At 54.1% G+C, this 25,390-nt stretch overlaps 1 protein-coding gene across 1 annotated transcript in view; it reads left to right on the top strand.

Annotated features, from left to right (window-relative positions):
- Window positions 1-24,813, top strand: part of HPSE2 (heparanase 2 (inactive)) — a 104,350-nt gene extending 79,537 nt beyond the window's left edge. The window contains exons 6-12 of the mRNA XM_063163420.1: window positions 2,742-2,789; window positions 10,770-10,863; window positions 13,211-13,317; window positions 14,118-14,232; window positions 22,865-23,010; window positions 23,967-24,113; window positions 24,196-24,813. Of these exons, the coding sequence (XP_063019490.1) occupies window positions 2,742-2,789; window positions 10,770-10,863; window positions 13,211-13,317; window positions 14,118-14,232; window positions 22,865-23,010; window positions 23,967-24,113; window positions 24,196-24,361 (823 nt within the window). The 3' untranslated portion in view covers window positions 24,362-24,813. The remainder of the gene's footprint in view (window positions 1-2,741; window positions 2,790-10,769; window positions 10,864-13,210; window positions 13,318-14,117; window positions 14,233-22,864; window positions 23,011-23,966; window positions 24,114-24,195) is intronic.
- The last annotated feature ends 577 nt before the right edge of the window (window positions 24,814-25,390 follow it).

The following is a 25,390-nucleotide window of genomic DNA, read 5'->3' as shown; positions in this document are numbered from 1 at the left end:
AGGAACAACTCCAGCTCTAAAGGCAGGACTAGAACAATTACCAGGAACTTCATCTTGCAAAAACTCTCAACAAAAGGAAAAAGGAAGAAAACAGAAAGAAAGGAAAACAAACATGCAAAAGAAAATTTGAGCTAGATATGTATGTTTTATCATAAGATTTTGATATTAATAGAAGTAACTGATTTGTCTTGGTAATATAGAGGCAGAAGAGGAACACTAAGCAAGCCAGGGCCTTTCTGTCCTGTTTTTGGTCTGCACTGTGCTGCCTGAGTGATGCCTGTGCCCTGTAACAGTTTCTTGGGAACTTTTTATCAGGAGGCCAAGTTATCTAGCTTCCTAGAGATGTGGGAGATGGGGCATATGGATGTCCTGTTTCTGCTGCTCCAGGAGGAGGTTATAATGAGGATTTGCTTTGCTTTTCAGTCCCTGCTCAAAGACCACTGTAGAAGGTGTGTCTTCAACAGGGCTATAGGTCCTATAAAAATGGCAAGAAAAACCAGAGTGTTTCTTCCTTTAAGCTTGGTCTGCTCATGGTTTTGGTCTGTGAGGGGAGAGTGACAAGCTGAGCCTGAAGAGGTGAGTCAATAAAGTCCATGCTGGTTTACTTTCAGCCGGAATGTAAAGCATTTGACGTTAGAAAACAAGTTGGACTAATCTTCAAATCCAATTGCAACATATTGATCTTCAAATCCAATACAGATTGTGTTCATAATTTCAGTTTAGAGTTCATTAGTTTACTCTTATAGACTTTGTGCATTACGTTTTATGCAGCAGCCCCTGTACAGAGAATTTAAAACCTGGCAGCTGGGGATTTTGACTCTTTTGGCACATTTCTGCACATTTGGTTTTGTACAACAGCAATGCCTCCTCAGCAATATTTGCAAAATTTTCTTTTTTCCAGATGACCAGTGTGAGTTGTGGGGAGCTCACACCTCTCCCTATGGCTGCACTAGGGCTGACCCAGCTGATATTCTCCCCCTGCTCAGCTGGGGAGGAACTGTCCCCAACCATTCCATTGTCACTGATCTTCCAGGCCTGACCCTCAAGAGAGATGTAAAAGCATTTCAGAAAGGCTTTTGCTTCTTTTCCAGAGCCTGGGAGCTGAGCTCTCAGCACTGCTGGGCAGCAGAATTGGGGATGCATCAGTGCTACAGGAGTTTACAGCATGTTATTGTTTTTCCATTTCTAATTGTATCTCTTCCCTCTCTGTCTGCAGGGATTTATTATTGCTGCCTTTGCCAGCTTCCTCTTATGCTCCACAGGGTCCAGCTGCCCTTTTGTCCCAGTCTATAATTGACCATGGTCATTAATTTAAAGTCAGAATGATCATTTCCGAGCTATATTTAGCCTGAAGCTTGCTGCTCTCATTTCAGACCTGATTAGAGGCTCGTGTGCCAGAAAGCTGCTGCTTGTCCCTGCCATGACAGTCTGATGGTCTCTCCTCTCAAACCTTCCCCTTCCCTGCCCTCGGTCATGGGGCTCTCCTTGGGGTCACTGGACCCAGCACCACTCACCCCTGTGCGGAGCTGGGACAGCTGGGACATTGCTGCTGTGTTCCTGGAATCCTTGTGCATCCAAAGCAGCCCAAGAAAATACAGCATCGTTTCCTTTCTCAGCATATTCATGAGCTCAAGCACATGTCTCCTGTCATGGGTGTGCATTATCCCTTCCCAAATGCATCAGCCACGCAGTGCACATTGCACTCCTGCACAGACAACGTGCCTGTGCACTTGGAGTGTGCCTTTATGTGCTTCCATATCCATGCCCCTAAACATAACAATATAAGAACTTCCTCGTGGGAGCTGCAGTTTTCCAAGGTGCTGTTTGGATTGCTGGGCTGGGGAAGCAGGGAGAGACCCCTGCAGTTGCCAGCTCCTCCTGTGGTGGTTGCATACGGTGCCCAGGATTAGGAATTGCTTGGTTTGGGGGCTGGCAATGTGAGCAGGTGAACCTGTGTAGCCTCAAGTCTGACTCAAACAGGAGCTGTCTGGAACAGGTATATTCTTAGCCAGGGCAGAAGCCATCAGGAGAATAATGCCCATATATCACTGACTTTAACCTGACCCTGGAAGTGCTGTGGTTGGGTGTGGGAATGGAATAAACCAGAAGTGCACCCAGGTCAGAATCCCACAGTTTGCTAATAGCCAATGCCAAAGAAAGAGACAAAAAAAGGAAAGCACTTAGCAGTGTTAGTCCAGCTTTTCCTCCTTTCCTCAGGAGCTTCCTGAGCAGGACGTGGCATTTTGCACCCAATAGCTTTGCTGGGTTTTATTTCCTTTTTCTTCCATTTCCCAGTCCTTGCTTGAATCCAGACAAAGAGTTCCTCAGATTAAATATATATTGGGGGCTAAAAAGGATCTCCTTTTGAGATGGACATTTAAAACATGTTATTAAATTGCTATTGAGAGTTTTTAAAGTTACAGAACTTAATACATACCTCAAGATCTTGTTCCTGAAACGCTGTTGTGTTTTGAAAGCTCTCCCTACCTGCTCTGAAATGATGCTCAGAGCTCTGCTGCCAGTTGGATTTCACTTCGTTGTTCTGAGCTGTGCTTGCTACAAGCATTTGGATTAAGCAGAATTTATTCCTTCTATTTAAGGACACAGAGGCTTCATTAGAAAGTATTTGTGGGTACAGTGGCCACCTTTGTTATCTCGTGATGTAGGATGAGCATTGGTTGTTTAGGATTTCCCCTGTGACCACACTGGCCTTATCTGCTTTCTTCCTCTGTTTCCCACAGGTTCATGAAGGTGGCTGGTGGCACAGTGGATGCTGTTACCTGGCAACAGTAGGTATTCACCATTCCTGCTCCTTTCCAACACTCAGTGCAGTGATCACAGATGCTGGGAACAGAGCTGGTGTGCTCTCTGGGTGTCAAGGGGCAGATGTGCTACAGCCACCTCCTCTGCCCTGCTGAATTTGAACCGGTGAAGGAGGTTCTGCCCTTCTTTCTCAAACCTCTCAAACAATTACAGGAGTGGATGTAATAACCTTTACCTCTGCAGCTGAGACACGGGACAAAAATACCACTGCCTGTGTGCCTGCCTGACAGATTGCTGGAAACAGAGCCCTGACCTGGACTGCTGAGGCTCCAGAGGCAGCTGGGAGGACAGGCAGCTCCGGGGGTGGCCTGGGGAGGGACAACAAGGAGGCAAAAGCCACGTGTGACAGATGCATGGGAGTGTCTGAAAGCCCTTTTAATTTCACCCCAATCACTGTCTCCTCATGCCCACTGGCCTGAATCTAAACTGGTTCATCCAGACAAGGGAGAGGCATCTTAGTCCAATGGTAAACACAGAATTCCCCAGCCCCCAACTCTGCCTTGTTAGGGTGTCCACAGACACACTGCTGTGTCTACATGCAGGTGGAGCCCCAGGACAGATATCACTTAAAAGGGGATGAACATCCAAGAGCCTGGCCCAGCTGAGGCTGAGAGAGATGCTGTTACCTGGTTTTCCCCCTGATCCTGCAAATGCTGCATTTCAGAAGAGCCCACAAAGCTCTGAGCTGTAGCACTGAGTGTTACAAACACCCTATGGAGGGAAAGGTTTTCTTATTTGAGGGAAAATCCAAAAACATCTTTTCCTTCCTCTTATTTCCACCTGCCCCATTTTGCATGCTGTGGCCAGAGGTAGGCTCCCCAGCAGGCTGTGGCTCTGCAGTGGGAGTGTAACACCAGTGCCAAGGTGAGGCACCCTACAAGCACAGCAGTGACCACCAACACTGATAGCCAAGAGGGTTTGTGGGGCAGGCAGGACTCTCTCCTGCCACAGAAAGGACACATTTCAGAGACAAGTATTCACTGGAGGGAAAAATAAACTATGGCGAGGTCATTCTGTTCTCAGAAAAAGTGGATTTGCTGTCATGCTAGGTTACCCTTCCCATGCAGGACACTGGCCTGAGCATGGAGCCAGACTCTCAGCTCCAAGGTGTGCTTTAGTGTGGTGCCCACAGGTCTTGTTCCCAAGCTGATTCTTCACCATGACCCTTGATGTGGTGCTGGAGCAGCTTTGCTGCAGTGCAGTTGTGGGGTGTGTAAATCCATCCCCTGTAAAGGCCCTTTGGCCCCCTGCTCTGAGGCAGAGCTCAGTGGGGTTTCACACACCAGGTTTTCCTGCAAGCACAGCCATGGTCTCTGTGTCAGTGTAAACCTTGGAGGCTTCTGCAGAAGCAACTGTTGGCATCTTAGAAGGGTTTGTAGCACCAGACATGAGCAGCAACCTGTAGGTCCCATTCCTGGGGCTTGGCTGGTCTCAGTGTGCTTGCCTGGGTGTTCAGCTCCTTGGGTTTCCCTGCCAGGCAGCAGCAGCTTGCTGCAAGGGGGACAGTGGGATAGCAGAGCAATTGGAGCAGGATTTGTGTTACTTACAGGCTCATGCTGTGCAATGATGATCTATGTCTCATCTGGGAATTTGCTTTTCATGATTACACGATGTGCTGATCGCATTTACTTAGTCCAGGAATTTGCTTTCTGCAACAGGGCTTGATGGCTGGGCCAAGCCCTTGGATGAGTTGAAGGAACAATCTTCCAGGCTTCAGATGTGGAGTTTCATCTGGTGTGCAGGGAATCTGCCTGCATGGCTGCTTTGAAACCATTTCTCATAGGGTCAGTGTGAAGTGCTTGTCAGCTCTGGTGCTGAAGCAGCAGCTCGTGGCTGGGAGGGCTGGTGCAGCTCCCCACAAGGGTCAGCAGAGCTGAGCTGCTGCCTGCTGACCCATTTCCACTGCGGTGTTCCTGCTTCTCCCCCAGCCAGGGGTTGCAGCTCTGGAGATAGCACTCGTATGTGATTGTGAGGACTGGCAATGGCCGCAGCTCTGAGCTGGGCTTCTGTACTGTTTATGAATAAATGTCAAAACAGTGTCTCATCCCTCTGCTCCAAACAGCAAAACAAAACAAAACAAGTTCCTTTGTATCCAAGAAGAAAATTATTAGCAGGAAACTAAACTGCTGTCTAATTTCAAGTATGAGTATTTTGGTTCCAAACCCTAAAGTTCTCCTGGGATATTGGTTATAAATTTGTCAAATCTGTTATTCCTTTGAAAAGTCTGTGCTCAATCCAGAAGGGGAATTGAGAAGGGAATATAGTGCAAGGAGCCCTGTTCTCTGTGTGAAAACAGAATATATCTGAAATATAATTGATAGAAAAGTGACACGGGGTAGAAATGAGCAGCTCACCAGTGAGCCTCACTCACTCAACTGACTATGGCTTCATTTACATACATAACATCACTCAGCACAAATCACTGTGCCTCCCTCTTCAGAAGTAGTGTTGCTGGAGAGAGATGTGTGAATGGCTTCAAAGTGCTCAGGGAATTTTCTCTAAAGCAGGGTGTGACAGTGGCTCCAAGAGATTTGGCATTTCCGTGGTGATTTAGATTGGATATGGTCTATCCAAAGGCAGACCCCATCAGCCTTTGGATGTGGGCTCCCACTGCTCAGAATCCTCCCCACAGCCATCTCTTTGCTCTGTGCTGGTGTCCTCACAAACAGGGAAGATTCATTGTCTGCTTAAGCCTGCAGCTGTGCCCAGTCCATCCCCCAGCCCAGTCTGCACAACTGCTTTTCCATTCGAAGTCTTTCACACAGCTCCAAGTTTGTCATGTTTAATGTGCAAATCCTCATTCAATGCTGCCTCTGAAACAGAAATCCCTATTACTTATGGGGAAAGTAAACGTTTACATCTTCAAAAACAGTCCCTGTGGCTTCTTGGAGAATGCCAGCTTCTCTTCCAAGATACAAAGACACTTGTCCTATGTGGCAAATCAGGGTGCCAGACAGAGGTGCCAGACACACAGGCATGCATGAGATGTTGTTAAAATGCTTTTGCCTGGCTTGGTTTGGGTGGCATCTCTTCTGGCCTAGTCATTGTGAGTGTGCAGGGGGAAATGCTCACAGGCAGTAGCACAGGGCAGATTTGCTAAAGGTGCCAGGAGAGAGTTGCCCAGGATGGGCACACCCACCAGTGTATGTCCTCAGGGTGTGTGTTTGGGCTCACATCAGCCTCTGGGTGCTCAGAGTGCTGTGTCTTCACAGGCTGTGCCTGGAGGAAGGAGCTGCAGAAAGGAGTCTCTGACCCATTTGCACCTGTGTGATGGCTTTAAATCAAACCCACTACAACCTGTAAATAAACCTGGTCAGAGCACAGCTTTGCCCACGGGCTTGCAATCCTCTTCACTGTCTGATGGAGGGAACACTTCCTGGCAGCAACATGGCCTGGCCACCTGCACATTTCCAGGCAGTGCCAGGGCAAGGCTGGGGAGATGGCACAGGCCAGGGATGGTTCCTGGTGGTGAGACGGGCAAATCCATCTGGTGTGGGGTAGAGAAAGTTGTGGGTGTGAGCTGTGCCTTTGGGGCCACAGAACAGCCCCCAGGCACTCTTCATCCAAGCCTTTATTAGCTGACTGGAGGTGGGCAGCAGCTCTCATGTGTGCATACAGGGTTTGGAAGGAGCAGTCGCATCCTGCCTCTCCTCCATGAGAAGCAGAGTGGCTGCCCCACGTCCTGCACTGCAGACACCCTCACCTCGGGAAGGTGCTCAGGGCTCAGGGGCACCTGTAAGCGGAGGTGTGTCAGTCTCACAGCTGCAGTGGCAGCAGGGTGTCGTGCTGGCTGTGAGGATCTGCCCTGCTCCGTGTCCCTGGCAGGAGGGTCCCTAATTCCAAGCAGACTCTCCCTGCAGCGCAGGCAAAAAGGAGATCCGGAAACTCCTGAGCTTTGGGAAGTGGGCTTTAATGTAATTAACTGCAACAGAAGAAGAGGTCAGATAATAGGGGCAAAGGTTTCTCTTTAAAATGAAGGAGGATGTAAATGAAACCAGCTGCCCAGGAGTCAGTGCACTGCCTTCATTAAACATGGCACAAAGCTTATGGTCCTATGCAGCAGATCATAGATCTTGCCAGAAAACAGTTTTAAATGCAACACCAGAGCTGGAGGTGAGAGGACAGAGACATGTAGCCAGCCCCTGAATTGCCCAAGTGCTCTGGTGCCTGGCACTGTCCCTGTCTGGGAGGAGGTGGGGAGCTGTGTGCAGCCTGGCCTGGCAGCCTGCTCAAGAGCAAGGGCATTTCTGACTGGCAACTGTGTCCAGCCCTGCCTCACTACTGTTCTCAGCTCATCATTGTCCCATGCTACAGATCCATCAAAGGATGGAGGCCAGGAATTGGGGTGGTTCATTTCCTAGCACTGGCATAAATTCTTGCCCAGCCGTTGGCTGAGTCCTTCCCCTGCACCACACTCTGGTTTCACCATCCCAGAGTGGCCCAGTCACATCTCCCTTTGCAAAGTGTGTGATCTCACCCTGACTTTCTATGGCACAGTCAAATTATGGTTTTAGAAATGGGGCAATGTAGCAGAGGGGGGAGAATTTGTCTCAGTTTTGTATAATAGGCATCCAGAGTATAATAGGACACCCAAAAGTACAGGTCCATGGCCTTTCCCTCAAGATGTATGTCTCATCTGGGATTTAGTAGCTAGATCCATCTTTTTCTTGGCTGACTCTTCTCATCTTCTTGCAGACTGCCTGTTCATAGGCATAGGGGGGCACAATGGCCCAGCTCTGTATGTAATTGGCCATATCTCTTCTCTCCTGAATTATGAGAAGCAGCATGGTCAGTGCTCATGGTGTGCATGCTGATGTCTCCCAGGCTTCAGGGCCACTGCTGTTTCTGTGCCGTACCCAGAGCCCACTGAAGGAGCTGTCAGCCTGTGCTGGACACAAACAGCTTGTCCAAGAGCAGGGTGTGCTCTGCCTCTGCAGAGTCATGGCTGACAGAGACCCCTGTCCATGCTGGGGAGGGTCTGTCCATTCATATCCTTGCTGGACTTAGGAGAGCAGGATGAGAGTGCCATGGACCCCAGGGCTGGCCTGGGGAGGTATTTGTCAGTGTTGGATTTCTCTGCAGCTGCTGCTGGCTTTTTTAGAGGTTGAAGACTTGTGACTGTTTTAGGTTGTTGGTTTTGTTTGTTTGTTTTTTTTTTTTTTGAAGTCAAGTGCACTGAGTCATTGTAAATATCAGCAAAGCTGCAGCCTTTACTCCAAGGAATAATCCACGCCTAATGAGCTCTTCTCTTGCTTTAAAGGCCTGACAGTTGTTTGCATTTTGTGCATTTCTATACTGCCTATGCTGACAGTTAAAGTTACCAAAAGGAAGTGCCTTAACTCAATGAGATGAAGCCTACAGCTGGCAACCCATTCCTGAGTAGCCAGGTATCAGCACAGACCTCAGTTCCTCTCTCTTCCTCACAAGCCTTGTACAACTGGAGCCTTTTTCCTAGTCTGAGGAGGATGAAACTACCTGTTGGCAACTGAGGACTTCCCAGGCAGATTTGCAAGAGATCCTTGCCCATTTTCCTGAAGCCTGTAATTGTCTTCATGCTCTGCTTACACACCCGAAGCTGAAGTGTTCCCCTCTTAATGCCACCAGGAAATATGCCTCCAAGATTTCCTGATACTGAGGCAGGAATACTGATACTTTATTTCTGCCCTTTGTGCTCTACCAGTCTCTGTCTCTTTGGGTTGGTAATGAAGGTGTCAAAAAGTAAGTGTCACCATGGCATGTATTCGGGAGTATTTCTCTTCCCTGTAAGGTCTGGGCTGTGCTGGGTGCAGCAGAACCTCCCCAGGTGATTTCTGGGGGACAGAGCCTCCTCTGGGTGTGCTGCTGCTCCTCTCCCCTTGGCAGTGGAGCTGCATGTCACAGCACACCTTGTGCTTGGGTGAGGTGATGAGGAGATGCAAGCTTGTCTTTGCTCTCCAAGGGGTTTATCCTGGACTCTGGGACCATACTGGCCAAGGAGCTAAACCCTGCAGAAAGCCTGGTGCATTGGAGGGTCATACACAGACTGAGGTCTATCTAACTCCATCTTTTCCCTGTGAATAGAGCCCTTTTTATGTCTTTCAGCCAGTTTTCAGCCCAGGTGATGGGGTTTCTAGTCCACAGCAGTCTGAAAAAGTCATTTCTGCTCAGTTTTTAAGTGCGGTGCTTAACTCCAAACATCTGCCATCCCCAGAGAATGCTGCTTTGTAATTTTGTCTTAAAAAGTAATCTGTGTAAACCCCACCACTGCCTGCTGCTCACAGATCTGCTGTCCTCCCAGCAGCCAGTGGTTGGATAGTGTGTAAGTGATCTGAGTGATTTTGAACATTTCCTAAACTCTCCCTGGAGATTATCTCTGCCCCAGCACCTTCCAGTCACCGTGGGCCTGCAGAAATGCCTCATGCCTCCTTACCCAGTCACACAATGTTGGGGTGCCTGGCATGTTCCTGTGCTTGGCTGGGGACACAGCTGGGACTGCAGGCCTGGGAGAGGGCTGACACAGGAGGTTCTTCTCGTTGAATGCTTTTGCAAGTTGAGCCTGTAACAAAATTCTGCTCTGGGACAGTTAGGGACTTGGAGCAGTGAGACACAAAATCCTCTCCAAGCACTCATGCATGCTGCACATGTGCCAGGTGCTCTGTCAGAGGCTGTTAGTCCACGGCATCCTTTGGGGATGCTCCTGCATTCCAGTACCCAAGTGAATCAGCCACTACAACTGCTGCAGGTGCTCACTGCTGCAGATGAGATGCATGTCAGGGAGAAAGCAGCCCTGGAAAGGTGAATCCACCTTTCCTCAGAGCCCAGGTCTTTAGCTCATTGTGCATCCCAGCACCCACAGCTGCTCCGAGGTCTGCAGGGAGGGAGAGGGCTCTGTGCAACTCTGGTGAAATCCGAGTGCATGAAGTTCCAATGAGGGATCAGAGGCAATGAGTCAGCCCCACCAGCCCCAGCCAGAGCTGCTGCTGTTCCTGGGAACCTCCATCCCCCCAATGTGGCTCTGACATTCTCTGGGGCTTGCTGGGGTGAGTGGCTGATACACAATGCAGATTTGGGAGGAGAAGGTTCATAAAGTTTCTCTTGCAAAGCCTGTTTATCAGAAAAAGGGCTGGCCCAGGGGTATGCCAGCATGCTGCAGCAGGCATCCTGCTCCCTGCAAGACTGGCAGGAGCCTCTGGGAGATGTACAAGGGCTGCCATATGCCTTTGCGTGGGGGAGAGGTGACAGCCCAAGACTCTCCCTCAGGAGGAGCAGGTTGGGATTCCCTCTTGACATAAGATATGTGCAGCCAGGACAGAATGCTTCACCTTATGTCCCAGAGCCAGGAGACAGCAGTGAGACATTTCAGAGCCTTCCTCTCACACTTAGAGACAGATGATTCACATTGTTATGGGCAGCACTGTAGCTGTACTTCATAAAATCAAGCACATGGAGAGCAGGAATCCCTGTATGGGAAACACTCCCTGGCATTCCTAGGCCAGAAGGTATTTCTGTGAGAGCAGGACTTCCTCTGCTGCTAACAGCCACAACTCTCTTGACAGAGGGATTCAGCTGAGGATTTTTCTGGAAGAGCAAGCAAGGAAGGTGTAGGTTGTGCAAGAGGGCTGCAAAGCCTTTGCAGGTGGCATTTCGCTCCCAGCCTTTAGAATACTACCCCCAGAGTTTCACCAGCAAAAGTTAAGAAATCGCAAAACTTCCCATGGCTCCTGAAGTGCAGGATGCTCAGTGTTTAGGGTGTGTCCACCTTACATCCTGTTTTGGAGACTGAAATCTGCCAGACTGAGCATCTGCCAGACAGGCATGGCCAGAGGCCCAGGACAGGACAGGGTGCAAGCAGGGACTCCCAAGAGCAAATGAAGCATCTTGGTATAGGGCAGCAGCAGAACAGGAGGACATGGTTGGGGACAGAGACACTTCCAGCTTCTGACCTTGTCTTCTTATTTCCCTTCCAGTTACTACATAGATGGTCGAGTGGCCAAGGTGACAGACTTCCTGAAAACACGGCTGTTAGACACTCTGTCAGACCAGATCAGGAAAATCCAGAAGGTGAGCAAGGCAAAGGGTCTGCAGGGCTGAGGGGACAGCGTGGCTGCAGTGCCTGCCTGGGGCACAGCTCGTGGCCAGGGCTCAGCACGCACAGCTCCCAGGGCAGCTGCGCTGGGGCAGGGGGGCAGAGTGGCTGCTCTGCTCCCAGGGAAATGCAGCCAGCCCTGTTCAGGGCAGGGCTGAGACACCAGGCAGCACAAAGCCTGGCCCCAGGGTGGGGTGTGTGCTGGGCTGTGAGGGAAGTGCCCACAGGCTGCAGCACAGCATGGGCTGTGCAGGTGTGCTGGGACACAGGGCAGCAGAAAACACCATGCAATGCAAGGCCCTGCCAAGGCAGCTACTGGCTTGAGGCTCCCATCTATCTGTAATGAGGGTGAAACTGAGCCTGCTCCCCAGAACAAGGAGAGGAGGGAGCAGCCAGGTGGTACCAAACCTCCCTGAGCACAGCCAGTGCCATGTGTGCTCAGGAGGGGCTCCTACCACCACATCTTGCTCACAGTGTGCCTGGGAATGTTGCTTGCAAAGCAGTGACAGTTGCATCCCCAGAGTGATCCTCACTGGTGGAGAACTGTGATCATTATGAACTAGTGTCCTTTTTCCCTGATAATCATGCTTTGACTGTGTTAGAAAACCCAGCTGTTGCTGGCCTGTGGTGTCAGAGTCCATGGCTGGCTCGTGAGTGCTCCTTTCCTCCCTGTCCAGGGGATCCAGCTCACATCTCTAACAATGGAATACATGGCAGGGGCTCTGCAGGGTCCCTCTGCTTTGGCTGATAGAGGGGCCAGGGCTGAGACTGACACACTCAGCTGTCAGTCCTGGAAGAAATAAGGAACACCTAGTGAGTGAAAAAGGCCTTAGGGACTAGAGGAGATGTCCATCCATCTGTCTTGTCTAGATTTTCAAATCTTACCACTCACCACAATGTCTCACTTGTAATTCCTGCAGGGAGAAACCATAGAATGAGTAAACAACTCAAAGAGGCCCTGGGAAAGGGGATGAGAGGGTCAGTGCAGCAGAGCTGGAGGAGAGAAGCTCCTTGCTGAGCCCTCTGGCACAAGCTGGGAGTCATCCATGTGTGTGGATGATATTTCTGCTGTAGGGGAGGCATGGCACAATGGAATCACAGTGGGGCAAGCAAGAGGCACCAGCTGACCCAGCCCCCACAGGTACAATGCATTGCCAAAAGTGGTGACATGTATCCCACCCCTGCTGCAGGTTGGAACCTGCTGGGAACGGAGTGGGAATCCATCCACTCCCAGAGCAGAAGAAGCCAGGAGCTGCCCTTGGTGCAGTTTAGGGGAGCCCTGTCACCCATGGGCCAGAATTTGGTGTGCACAGGGTAGGGCTGGGGAGGGCTCTCCTGGGAATGCCAGTGAGGCTGAGCAAAAGCACAGCACTGGGTGCTAATGGCCTCCAGCTTGGCTCTGAGTCCCTGCATCCTGCCGGGGCTGATTAGAGCAGCTGGACTTGTCCACTTGCCTGTTTTATTGCTTCCTCTCCGGCCGGGAAGGTGGCGGGCTTAGATAATTACAGGCAGGATGCCAACACCTCTGGGGCTTCAGGCAGGGCTGCCGGCTCTCACAGGCTGTGAGTGGGAGGCAGCCCAGAGCTGGCCTATTTAACATCTTTCAGGGATCCCAGTCCATCCAGCACATTCCAGCGCTCCTCACTAACAGGGCAGGATCCATCAGGCTGCTCAGAGCATTCCTGGGCTTGCAGACATCTGGTCTTGGGAGCTTGTCACCCAGCCTGGAGAAGTGCGACTGCAGGAGAGGCGACAGGGTGTGGTGCCGAAGGTTCTCGGGTTGGGAGAGGGCAGCTCTGGCCAGCTGAACATCCCACAGGTGTCTGCACTGCTGAGGGTTGGGCCAGCATGCTCAGACCTGCATGTCCCACCTGTGCCATGGACCCCTCAGGTGCCAAAGCAGCCCCTGCTCAGCTGTGGCACTGACTGTCCCACTGGGGCTCAGGGGCTACCCACGGATGGCAGCCACCTTGACAGGTGCTGAGGTGACATGAGAGGGCAGTGTGTGGGACAGAGTGCATGGGGACACCACAGGGGAAGAGCAGGATCTGGGACTGGGAACATGAGAGTACATTTGGGAGCAGCTCCAGAAGATACGAGTGGACGTGTTGGCAGTGGAAGGAAAGAGTGAGGGATAGTGTCCCCCCACCCGGCCAAGGTAAGGACACAGAGGGACATGCCATGGCCAGGCAGGCACTGACTGTCCAGCAGCAGCACCACCAAAGGTCTGCACAAGTCTTCCCATGAGACAGGAGATGTCTGGCTTGGCTTTAAGTCACAGGTGCAGCAGAGTAATTTTGGTTGCTTTTGTCTCTCATGCAGGTAGTGAACACGTACACACCAGGGAAGAAGATCTGGCTGGAAGGTGTTGGCATGACCTCAGCTGGAGGCATGAACAACCTCTCCGACTCATATGCAGCTGGGTTCCTGTGAGTGACACTGGCTTGCCACCCCCAGGGCACTGCCACCCCGTGGGCTCTGCAGGCTGAGGTGCTGCAAAGGCACTGCAGCTGGAAGAGGGCAAGCTCCAGGCCCAGAGACCCCCTCAGTACTCCCTGGCAGCCTGAGTATTGTTAAATTCTCCATTTCATACCTATTAGCCCTCCTCTGCTCTGCTTTCCATTTTCTCTCCTTTGAAGAGACCATTCCTGGCTCCTGGGGCTTGTCCACTGGCACAGCCCCATGGCCTGGACATCCTGCTGCAAAGCCCCAGTCCAGATCTTCAGAGCTGGCTGTGATCATGAAAGATGGAGGAAGATTATCCAGGCTTTGCAGGGAAGCACAGGGACATGCCTGGGCTATCAGGGCTGTGGCAGGCTGTAAGAATTGAAGATCTTGCCCAGCGAGTGTGAGAAGACAGGCCAGTGCAAAGGTCTGCTCTGCCCTGCTCAGACAGAGGGTGCAGAGTGCTGACAGGCTGGGGGAGCACCTCTGGGCAGAGGGCTGAGATATTGGGGTGCACACAGGGGCTAAGGCACAGGTTTGGGACGTGCAAGCTGGGCACAGCTGGGGCAGGGGAAGGGACATTCAGAGTTTCTGGGACAGGGATAGTGGGATCCAGTTCATAACACCACCAGGAGGCTTCAGCTCAGGTGCTGGAGCAGGGATCAGGTCGTATGCATGAGAGCAGCTGTGCCACTGGGACCAGGCAGTCCCCCCCAGTGTTCCCCCCCTCCATGGTGCCCCCTGCCCCCCCATGGTGCCCTGGCTCTGTTCCCTCTGTCCCCAGGTGGCTGAACACGCTGGGGCTGCTGGCCAGCCAGGGCATCGACGTGGTGGTGCGCCACTCCTTCCTCGACCACGGCCACAACCACCTGGTGGACCAGAACTTCAACCCCTTGCCGGTAGGTCTGCCCAGGGCTGTCGTGCTGCTGCTGGCTTCTCCCTGCACGTTTGGGGGGATTCTCTCCTTGTGGTCTCTCTGAAGTCTGCTGGGAAATGAATTTTCCAGGTCTGTTCCTGACAGTGCTAATAGGAGATGTTGGTTCATGTCAAGTGCAACATGCTGGAGGCAGATGGGAGAGCGATACCTCTGTAGCTGAAATTTTCTCTGATGCCCCAGGGCTGTGGCACAGGAGGGAGGCTGGTACCACTGAGGGGCACCAGGGCAGGCTGGAGAGTTGGAGGGGTGGATGGGGTGCTGGCCGAGGGAAGCCAGGCTGGACCACCAGCACCAAGGTGAAAGCTCCACAGTGAGCAGTGATCTCATCAGTGCCCCACAACATCCCTCACTCCTCAGCAACACCTGGGCAGAGGGGAACTCCCAGAACACATGGTGCTGATAAGGAAACCATATGAAAAATCCTGTTAAAAGCAGCAGGTTTCCTTTTCCTCTGGGGGTTAGTAAATATACTGCCTTGCAAGCAGAGAGTCTGGCAGAGCAGCTGGGTGCTCTGCATCTCTCCTAGAAGGGATTTATTGGTTCATGACCCAGCAGACACTGCCAGCAGGCTGGGGATCCCTGTTGGAGATGTGCACAACCCTGACACTGTGAGCCTGCCCTTGGTGCTGTGCTGGGATCTCAGGGGTGGCTGCAGGGGAGCAAAGTCTGAGGGAGCTGCATCTCAGCCAGCTCTCCCTGCTCAGGCAATGAAAACAGCATCCCTGAGCATCAGACTGGCTCCAGAGAGCAAATCAGTGAGCAGGAGAGCGTGGTTATGCCTCTGCTGCTTTGGGTATCTCTTGGGGCACCTTGGTGTGTTCCCACATGCTGCCTTCCAGCAAACACACCTGCCAGCTCTGGGGCCCAGCCCAGGGGGCTTTGAGCTTTGTCTGAAATGAACCTGAGCTCACAGCTCGATGGATTTCTCCTGAAGAGCTTGGATTTCCCTGACCAGGCCACATCACCCCATTTCCCAGGACTTCAGGGCCCCTGGATTGCTCCTGGCTGGGTGGGTGCGGGCCAGCTCCTGCCTGCTGGGTGCACAAGGGTGTGGCCAGCTCTCCTGGCACAGGTGGTAGATGATGCCCATGGCCAGCTCTCCTGGCACAGCAGGGCACAGGGTGCCCATGGCCAGCTCTCCTGGCACAGCAGGGCAGCAGCCCCAGATATCAGCTGGAGAAGGAATGCAGTTCAGAACGGGATTAGAGCCAGGGAAGGAGTTAGAGGAATAAACCCCAGGCTGTTAAACACAGGCTGTTAAATTGAAGTCTTTAACTTGGATTTTGGTGTTGTTTTAAAGATAAGTCTCTCAATAAGTGAGGTGCCAGTTGCTGTCATGATTGTTTCCTTACTCTCGCATGTTCTTTAGCGCCGATCCCACATCCCACCCCTGTGCTCCTGCACAAACTCAGGCGGGTGCTTCCACAACCCCTTTCCCTCCACTCCTGCGCTATAAAAGAGCCACGGACAGGTGAAAACCCACAAAGGGTTTTAAAAAGCTGCAAGCACCGTAAGGCCCGGCAAGACCGGGCCGTGACCCGCTCGGCGGGACGGCGGCTGCTCTTTTCCCGTGGGAGCTGTCAGGAGATAAAAGCCGCTGGCTGTACCTGTGCGGGGCCGGCGCTGTGAAATACAATCTGCTCATTAGCTGCTATGACAAAGAGGTTTCCGCACGCCGGCTGGGCGTGAGGCAGCTCTCAGCTGCCTGCTGAGAGAAGGGCTGCACCGCCACGGCATCAATCACAGCTCCTCGGGGAGCTGGGAGCCAGGCCCGGGCTCCCCAGAGCCGCCCTTGCACCTCCTTCTCCTCCCTGCCCCTGCTGATGCCTGCTTGTCCAATAAGAGGATGGTCTCAGGTGGCAGCAGGCACCGAAGCTTTGCAGTGAAATTAGGAAGATGCTCACATCTCTGCTGGGCTTCCCATACTCAGCTGACTCACAAGCTGAGCAGCATCTTGTGCCTTTTTGGGACGTCTTGCAAGAGACGTGGTCCTTGTGTGCCCCTCCAGGTCCTTCACCCATGGAAGGGCAGCTTGAGTGCCCATTCTGGTTGCCAGAATTGGCTGTCCACTGTCCCTCTGAGCTCAAGTGTTTTACTGCCTTGTTATTTCTGAGATAACATTTTCATGTACGGTTGGAGTGCTTTTTTTTGCTGAGTGATTGGAGCAGTCAGCTGTATAATAGTCAGAGAAGCCCTTCAAATAAAGCCTTATGCAGGTACATCAGTCTGCCTGCCTGCACTTATACCTGTACATGTGTGGGAGTAAGGAGTGCAGGGAAGGAGGGCAGGAGCAGCACTAATATTTGCTCGTCACAGGGCAGTGCCTTTGAAATGCTGATCCAGCATACAGTACCTCTAGGATCATTTCAGGCATGCAACGTGCATACTCTATCTCTCTTTCCTTAATATCTCTCTGAAACAGTCCAGAGGGAAGCAATACATTTATTTCACCCCAGGCAGACATGAGATTTCTCTTCAGATCCTTACAGAATGTTAAAGACATTTTTCAGTGCTCTTCCACATGGTACTCACCTCTTTTTTATCCATCCTTAGTATTGTTTTCTGCTCCTTTAATGTAAAATGCTGTAAGGTTACATCTATGCAGAGAAAAACCTTGGGCATATTTCTAGGCAGGGCTTGAGGAACACAAACCCCATGGAAAAGCCAAAGCTGGAAACCAGACTTCCATTTCCTGTGGCTCCTCACGGACCTTCGTCTAATGACTCTGGGCAGGGAGATATTGAGTTCAGTAGACACTTAAGGTTCTTTTCTGCGTTTAAGATTCACGTGCAGGATGAGAAAGTCCCAGAGGGATCAAGGGTGAATGGACAGCAGGGGCTGCCTGCTCAGCTGTGGTGGTAGAAGACAATATGATATTGCCTGTGAATTGATGGTGTCCTTGAGAAAGCATCACAGCAGTGCGAAGGGCTGTGCCCAATGGTGCTGTGATCAGATGCTTGGATGCTGCGGGTGATTTTTCACCTCCCTGGCTTTGCCCAAAGGCACTGAGGAGAACTCAATGGGAAAGAACATCACTGTCTGTCCTGGAGGAGGGAGGACCCTGGGCTCATATCAGGTCTGTCTGACCTGTCCCGAGCATCTCCGCATTAGGGGATGGGTTGGGCCCCCTCAGTTTCCGGGCCCAAGGAGGCAAGGGGCCCTCGGTGAGGTGCCAGGAGCGGGAGCGGGTCCCCGGCCGTGCTCCGCCTGCTGCACGTACTCGCTCCCCGGTGCGCTCATTAGCGGAGCTGCCTTGGCAGGAGGCGCCGCTAATTGCAGCGGAGGGTCCCGGCCGTCCCCCGGTCTGTCCCTCTCCCGCCCCTGCGCTCCCCTGGCCGGGCCTGCGGGGGCCGGGTCCTCGCCAGCTGTGCCCATGCCCACCCCGGGCCCAGCGGGGTTCAGCCCTGCTGCTGCACCCACCCAGCTGTGCCCATGCCCACCCCGGGGGCCAGCGGGGTTCTGCCCTGCTGCTGCACCCGCCCAGCTGTGCCCATGCCCACCCCGGGCCCAGCGGGGTTCTGCCCTGCTGCTGCACCCGCCCCTCTGCACATCCCTCAGTGCCACCGCGCTGAGCCGAGCACCGGGGCAGGAGCGCGGCTGCTGCTCCCCGCGGGGACCCTCGGCTCTGGGTCACTGTCTGGGACCGTGTGCCATGCAGGCAGAGGCACGGGCCCAAGTCTGGGAGTGACAAAGGGTGGGGAGAGGGAGCAGGTTCAATGGAGCTTGCACACACACATGTGGAAGCTGTTCCTGAGGACTGTAAATCTGTGCGCGGGCGTCTGGCACCCCCATCTGCCCTGCACGCTAGAGCACTGACTCTGGTGGGAGCGATGCCTGCAGACAGGGAAGGGGTGGGAGAGGCAGGGATTGGCAGGAACTGTTGTTAGAGGATGTTTGCTCTGGCCACAGATGGGAGGGATGAAGTCCCGGGCAGTTCAGGTGTGCACTGGGGAAAAGCTCTCCCATGCAATGTCAAGCTGAAGCATGGTCTGCTGAAGGGCAGAGAGGAAATAGTGCCCTGTGGAAGTCTTCCAGTGAGCCTTGGCACAACTGCCTGGAGCAGGTTTGAGCAGAGCATCCACTCCCCTGCCCTGTCCTTTCCATCATGTCTCAGGGACTGAGGCATTGTCTGCTTTCTGCGCCCTTTCTCCTTCCAGGAGTTCCAGGTTGGCTCTGAGGATTGTTGGATCCGTGAATGAGGAGACAGATTTAAAGCAGCTAAACTCTGCTTTAACAGTGGGTTAAGGAGCCTTTCCCTCTTGGTGCACTCTGAAGTGCATATTCATGGACTCTCAAATGGATCAAAGCCATGCTAGCAGCTCTGGCACCCACCCACTGGAGCTGCAAGACATGTGCAGAGCTGGATCTGGACTGTTCCTCCTGCACTGGAGTCTGGGGCAGAAACAAAATCCATCTGGGACTGGCAGCAGCAGCTTGGTCTTGCAAGGATGGACACAGCCACACCTCACATCTCCAGAGGCACCATGGTAGTGCTAAACCTGCCCAGCTTGGTCACAGAGCCAGCCCAGGGCTGTGGACGAGGTGGGACAGAAAGACCATTCCCAGAGTGGATTGGTGCTCTGGAAGAACAGGAAACAGAAGAATTGCATTTGGTTTCCAAGCCCTCTGATCTGGCAACTCCGCTCCCTTCCTGTAGCCTGCATGGCCTGGACCCTGTTAGGGAGAGGTGATGACAAAAGAGAGATTTGGCTGTTCCTCCATCCGCTCAGATCCCAAGAAGGTGGGGAGGCCACTGGCTGGAGGCAGGCTGTGCTGGGCAGTAGGCAGGGGTCACGTCCTACCCAGCACTCTCCTGTTTGCTGGGCAGGCTGTCCCCTCGGTGCCACCGATGCTGGCAGCAATTCTTGTGGCTGCCACTCCCACTGTAGGAATTCTGCTGCAGATCACTTGCTTGAGAAGAAAGCTGCAGGAAGATGTAAAGGCATAAGGCAACGCAGGAAAGAGTGGTGTGAGATGAAGTGTTTGCAGCCGTTAGAGCAGGAAGGAAGAGGATCAGCACAGGGAAAGCAGCAGATGCCCAGGCAGAGACGTCAGCAGCTTCAGAGGACTGGTGGTGGGGCACTGCTGGGATGTGGCTCAGCTAAAGAGGGATTGGCCAGCATCAGCTGATCTTTCATGGGCAGTGGTGTCTGGATCAAAGCAAAGGTCTGTCCTGCCCAGCAGGGGCAGAGCAGAGGGAAGAGGCAAGGGGCCCCTTGGGCAGCATGTCTGTGTGCTGCCTCCTCCTCCCCTGGTGGTGCCTCTGGCAGGTCAGTCCACTTGAAGCCCCCTTGTTTGGGGCTAGAAGGAGCCTTGTCCCCATTCACAGACCATCTCTGGAGTGTCCCCTGTGGTGCTCACCCACAGACTCCCCAGTAGAGCAGCAAATGTTATAGGGACTGCTCATTTCTCCACAACCTCCACACACAAAACAGCAAACAGATCATGTCCCTGAGGGTGGGGGCATGAGAGCTCATGAAGGCAGCACTAGTGTCTGAAGCTGATCATTTTGACTTCAGAAAATGTTGTTCCCTTTGGGATGAGGCCCTGCCCCACTCTGCTTGTCACAGGACCTTGCAAGGGGTTTGGCTGAGAAAACCTTGAACTCCCACTTAAGAAGCACATAAAACTCAGGGATAATGTTAAAAGCAGCATTATCCAGCCTTGCTGGAGGAACAAGCAGCTATGGCTTGAACAGGATGTAAGGACCTCCGTGGGGAGAAAGCTTTGGATGCTGAGAATCTCTTTAATCTTGTGGAAAAAGCAAGAACAAGAACCACTGGTTGGAAGCTGAAGCCAGACAAATTCAAGACACAAATAAAGAGTGGGGCTGTTAACAGTGTGGATATGTAAGTGCTGGAACAGGCTCCCTGGGAAGTGGCAGCTTCTCCATCCCTCCAGATCTTCACAACCACAATCACTACTTTTCTGTAGGATGCTTTTGTCAAAAACAAGCCATCAGGCTCAACAAAGGGATGAAAGAGCAAAGCCCTCTGTCCTGTGGTGTCCAGACCAGCCAGCCCTTATCTCCAAACAGGTTGCTTGGACTGTGGAAAAATGCAGATGGAGGTGCAGGACTGCAGCTCTCTGTAACAGGCTGCTGAAACTCGAGTGTGCATAAGGCAAGAGGAAGAAATTGTTTGAAATGCAACTGTCTTTGTTGGTTACAGTTCCCAGGAGACTGAAGGGCTGTGGCTCTTTTGCTCTGGTTTTCTGGTTATGGAAACATCTCACACGTGGAGAGCACAGAGCTGAACAAATTCAGGTGGGCAGCAGAGCTGCTTTGCTGTCTGTAGGAGAGAGTGCAAGGATAACTCCTGCCCTTCTCATGATGGCTCTGCAGACAGGAGGGTCTGGCTAACAGCTCTGCCTCAGAGCCTGCCTAATCAACCTTGTTTCCAAAAGCTAAAGTCTCTAAAACTTCTGCAATGAAGTAAACTGTGCCAAGAGATCACATAGGACCCTCTGGGCTTTCCCTCTCTAGTGGAAAACTTGTATGTCTTCACTGTCCCCATGGGGCTCAGAAGGTGAGGCTCCCTTCTGCACATCAGCTCACACAACACAAGCTCCCCTCCTGCCCACAAATCAGGGGTCCCAGACAGGAGAGCTCCTGAGGCACAGGAAGGCTCTGCCTTCAGGTGCTCCTCACCTGCAGTACGGCTTGATGGCTCTGCAAAGCATTTAAACCAAGAAAGATCCCTCAATTCCCATGGGACTAATAACAAACCAGATTCCCCCAGCTATCCCTCCTCTACTGCTACAGCTGTATTGCTCAGCCCTCACAACAAGAGTCTTCTGTGACTCCAAAAGACAAATCCTTTCTGCAGTTGCACTGGTTGGACAAACCTGTCTCCCTGGGCCTGGCTGGGGCTGCCCCTGACAGGATGTCCAGCACCACACTTTGCAAGGGGTATGTGGGCACTGCCAGCCGGGGGAACTTGCTTGCACAGGGTGTGCCACATGGCAGCGGGTGCCAGCTGCTGTCAGGGCTGAGGAAGAGGTCACTGCTCAATGGAAAAGCCACCCTGGTTGCAGCTGGGTTTCAAGAACAACTATTTCCCAAGCTGGTACCATTGAACTGGAGCTGGTAGCTCTGGGAAGCCCAGCAGCCCTGGCGTGGTTTTGGCTGGGCTTCACTCATGCCAGCGGAAGGAGCAGCCCTGGAGCACCAGCCCAGCTGGGGAAAGTGTCTGCCCTCAGTAGGTTTGTTTCAGTCATGCTAGGTGTGTGTGTGTGTAATTCATCATCCTAGTGCTTGGTGTCACCAGGCCCTGGTAATTTATTGCAAATAACATGATTTGGGCCCCTCACACAAGCGAATTTGCGATGATGCGAAAAGCTGCAGCTGTCCTCAGTGCTTCCCTGCAGTGAGCTGAAGAGCTCAAGTGCCTTGAGGCCAGTGCTGATGTCTCCTGTTCAAACCCTGGGTCATTTTTCTGGCCCTCCTTTGAACTCTCTCTGGTATTTTCACATCCTTCTTGAAACTGAGACTTTGGAGCTAGCTTTGCCAGCAAGGCGAGGTAAAAGCACTGCTCTCCCCTCATCTCCTGCAGATGTTGGAGGGACACAGTTCCTGCAGTTCCTACACTGCCCTGAAGGCGCTAACTGTGCTGAAATACTGCACATTCACCCTAAATCACTGCTGACTATCTTACCCATCCCATGGCACCTGCACGGTTTTTCTCAGAAAAGCTGTGTACCCTTAGCTGGGCCAGAGGCTCCATCTTCCCAGCACCACCTGCCGTGCCTGGAGCAGCAGCGGGGCCAGAGGCCCATCCTGCAGAACAGCAGGCGAGGGCCTGAGCCTGCCTTTCCCTTCCCACAACCCTGCTTCATTTACCACACACCTCCCAGCTCCTGCAGCGGATGAGAGGGGGGTCCACACAGCCTCAGCTCCCTCCCCGGGGCCTGGGGCCCATCCTGTGTGCCGTGCGAGGCCGTGCCCTGCGGGAAAAAGCTGTGTGTGGTGACGTAATTAAGGCTGCATCACTTATGCATGTGTATAGGGCCTAAGCATTTCCTCTTTCTCGAGCTTGGCTTCCCCATGCTCCACAGGAGGCTTTAAAATGGGGGAAATACCTCTGGGAAGCTGAGCACCCTCAGCAGTCCCAAAAGGCAGTGTGCCACAAATAGAGACAAAGAGCAGGGGAGAGTTCTGATGTGCTCCAGCTCTGTGTAGAGAGTGGGGGAAGAGCCTGCTCCAGAGACATCACCAGCCTGTGAGCATCAGCTGGAGCTGGTGTGCAGGTCCACAGCACGGCTGTGTGTTGGTCCATGGGTATGTGCAAGGGCGCTCATGCTACTTCCCATGCTCTGCAACCCAGCCACGATCTGAGCTCCTTTAGAGGGTACTCATGTCTCTCAGCACGGGCAGTGAATTCCTCCCTGAATCTCTTTCCTGGAAACATCCATGCCATTATGGCTTGGAGTGCACAAAAAGAGCTCATCCCAAGGCTGACATCTGGCACACAACATTTTCACCCCAACAGCCAAAATTTCGCCAGGCTGCAAGCAGGGGAGCCAGCCTTTCCTGCCCACGCCCTCTGTGAGTAGGGGGGGCTGTTGTGCTGCTGACTGTCCCCTCTGCCCCCCAGGACTACTGGCTGTCCCTGCTTTACAAGCGCCTCATTGGTCACAAGGTGCTGGCGATCCACGTGGCCGGCCTGCAGAGGAAGCCCCGGCCCGGCAGAGTCATCCGCGACAAGCTCCGCATCTACGCGCACTGCACCAGCTACCACAAGTGAGCGGAGCGAGGAGGGCTCAGGGTCACAGGGTGGGATCAGCGGCACCCACAGGAGGTGGGGGCCAGCAAGGACACGCTGGGTGCAGGTCGGCTTCCCAGGATGCTCGCTCGGGTCCTGCTCTGGCCGCTGTTACAGTGCAGTGCGGGAATGGCCATGCCTCCGATGAAAATGGTGGCGAGCCCGCGCCTGGGAACGGGGCCGGTGGTGCCGGTGCCGCCGGGCAGCGGAGATCAAGGGAGTGGATTTCACACGAGGGGCCCCGCTCGCTCGCTCGGGTTACCCGGGCCGGGCTGCTGGGGAGCCTGGCCTGGTTATTGTTTCTCTGATAAGGTCTTTGAAAGCACCTCAGCGAGCCGGGGGGGCGGCCACCTCCTCCGCGGACACAAGTTGCTATTGTGGAGGAGGAGAGACTGTTTCTTTACACAGTCCAGATGCTTTCAACATGCCTCCAGCTCGGTAGGAAACCTTGTCTAGTAACTGACAGGTGCAAAGTGCTTTATAGCCTTTGTTTGGGGCTGCCCGATTAGGCAGGGACAGAGGATCAGTGTCTGGACCTGTCTGTCAGGTGCCTGGGGTGGCGGGGGCAGACGCACAGAGCTCCCCTCCGTTCTCAGCCTCCTCCTTGCAAGGTTTGGGGGGATGGGGGGGCTGGGGCCGTCCTGGGACTGACACTCTGTTCTTGCCCCCCCCCCTCCCCCCTCTGGACACTGTGGCAGCGTTCTCTTGTGCTGTGTCACTGCTGGCTAAAGAGGGGGGTCGAAAGGTGTCGCCTCAGAACCAGACTTCATGATGGGAAGGTGGCATCTCCCCGTGAAGGGGCAGCAGGATATGATGTGAATCTGGATGCCTGCACGAGGCCAGTTCTTACAGAGACACCCAAGCCCCTTCCTGGAGGCAATGCTCACTGAGGACATGGCAGTGCAGCCCTCACCTCCCACTCTCCCCTTTGCAGTCACAACTATGTCCGAGGATCCATCACCCTTTACATCATCAACCTGCACCGCTCCCGGAAGAAAATCAAGCTGGCAGGGACGCTGCGGGATAAGATTGTCCACCAGTACCTGCTGCAGCCCTATGGCAAGGATGGGCTGCACTCCAAGTAAGTTTGATGCTGGTGGCTGGGACTGCCACCACTGTCGCACCCTCAGTGCCACTGCGCTGACCCTCTCCTGGTCCCTCAGGTCGGTCCAGCTCAACGGGCAGCCGCTGGCCATGGTGGATGACGGGACTCTCCCCGAGCTGAAGCCTCGCCCGCTGCGGGCCGGCCGCACCCTGGTCATCCCCCCGCTGACTATGAGCTTCTACGTGGTGAAGAATGTGAACGCGCTGGCCTGTCGGTACCGATAGCCTGGGCCCAGCAGGGACTCGCCAGCCCCGCTCCTGCCCCTGTGCACTGCCCAGGTCACGCTGCCTCCTCGGCAGCCCACGCAGCCTCGCCGTGGGGCCGTGCTGGGCAGCTCCACGCCGTGCCCTCATCCTCACCCCCAGGATGTCCTCCCGCTTGGGACCATCCTGCCCTGTGACCGCAGAGCTCCACGTGCCCTGGCCACCATCCCGCCAGAGCAGTGCGACGGCCAACTTGCAGGGCCTGCCATCCTCCGTCCTGTGAGCTGCGAGAAGCAGCCGGGCCCTGATGCCCACTGGCTGCAGGGAAGGTTGGGGTGCTGAGCCCCGGTATATCCCGGGACGAACACCCTCCCCGACCCCCCCTGGTCCCGCTGCCCCTCGGGACGACCCCTGCAGCAGCCGGACCCCCTCCCCGGCGGCGGGCAGTGCTCCGGTGCAGCAAGCGCATGGAAGCAGCTCCCTCTGCTGCCGCCGGGATGCCGCCAGCCGGCCTGGCCCGCCGCGGGATGCGCCGGGCGGGGCGGGGCGGGGCGGGGCAGGGGAGGGGAGGGAGCGCCGGGGGCCGCCCCGGGCGGGCGAGCTCGGGCTCTGCGGCGGGAAATGTTGATAATTAAATTATACATCCCGGAGCGGCGGGCCGAGAGCGTGTCCTGCCCGGGAGAGTGGCGGTGTCGCGGGCAGGAGCAGCTGCGACGCGCCCAGGCGCTACCGGAGGTGTAATAAAGTTGGGCTCTCAACCGCGCCGGCGTCTTCTGTCCGCCGCGGACCGGGCCGGGCCGGGCCGGGCGGGCGGGACCGGTGCTGCTGTCACAGGGTGCAGCGCCGCGGTCGCACGGTGAGGCGCCGCTGTCACACGGTGCCGCTGTGACAGGTGCGGTGCTGGGGTCACACGGTGCGGTGCCGCTGTCTCACGGTGCGGTGCCGGGGTCACACGGTGCCGGGGTCACACGGTGCGGTGCCGCTGTCACACGGTGCGGGGTCACACGGTGCGGTGCTGAGGTCACACGGTGCCGCTGTCACACGGTGCCG

This window comes from Melospiza melodia, chromosome 9, assembly GCF_035770615.1.
Source record: "Melospiza melodia melodia isolate bMelMel2 chromosome 9, bMelMel2.pri, whole genome shotgun sequence".
In the NCBI taxonomy this organism is placed as follows: Eukaryota; Metazoa; Chordata; class Aves; order Passeriformes; family Passerellidae; genus Melospiza; species Melospiza melodia.
Note: the sequence above shows the minus strand (reverse complement) of the source record. Positions and strands in the feature narration are given on the sequence as shown.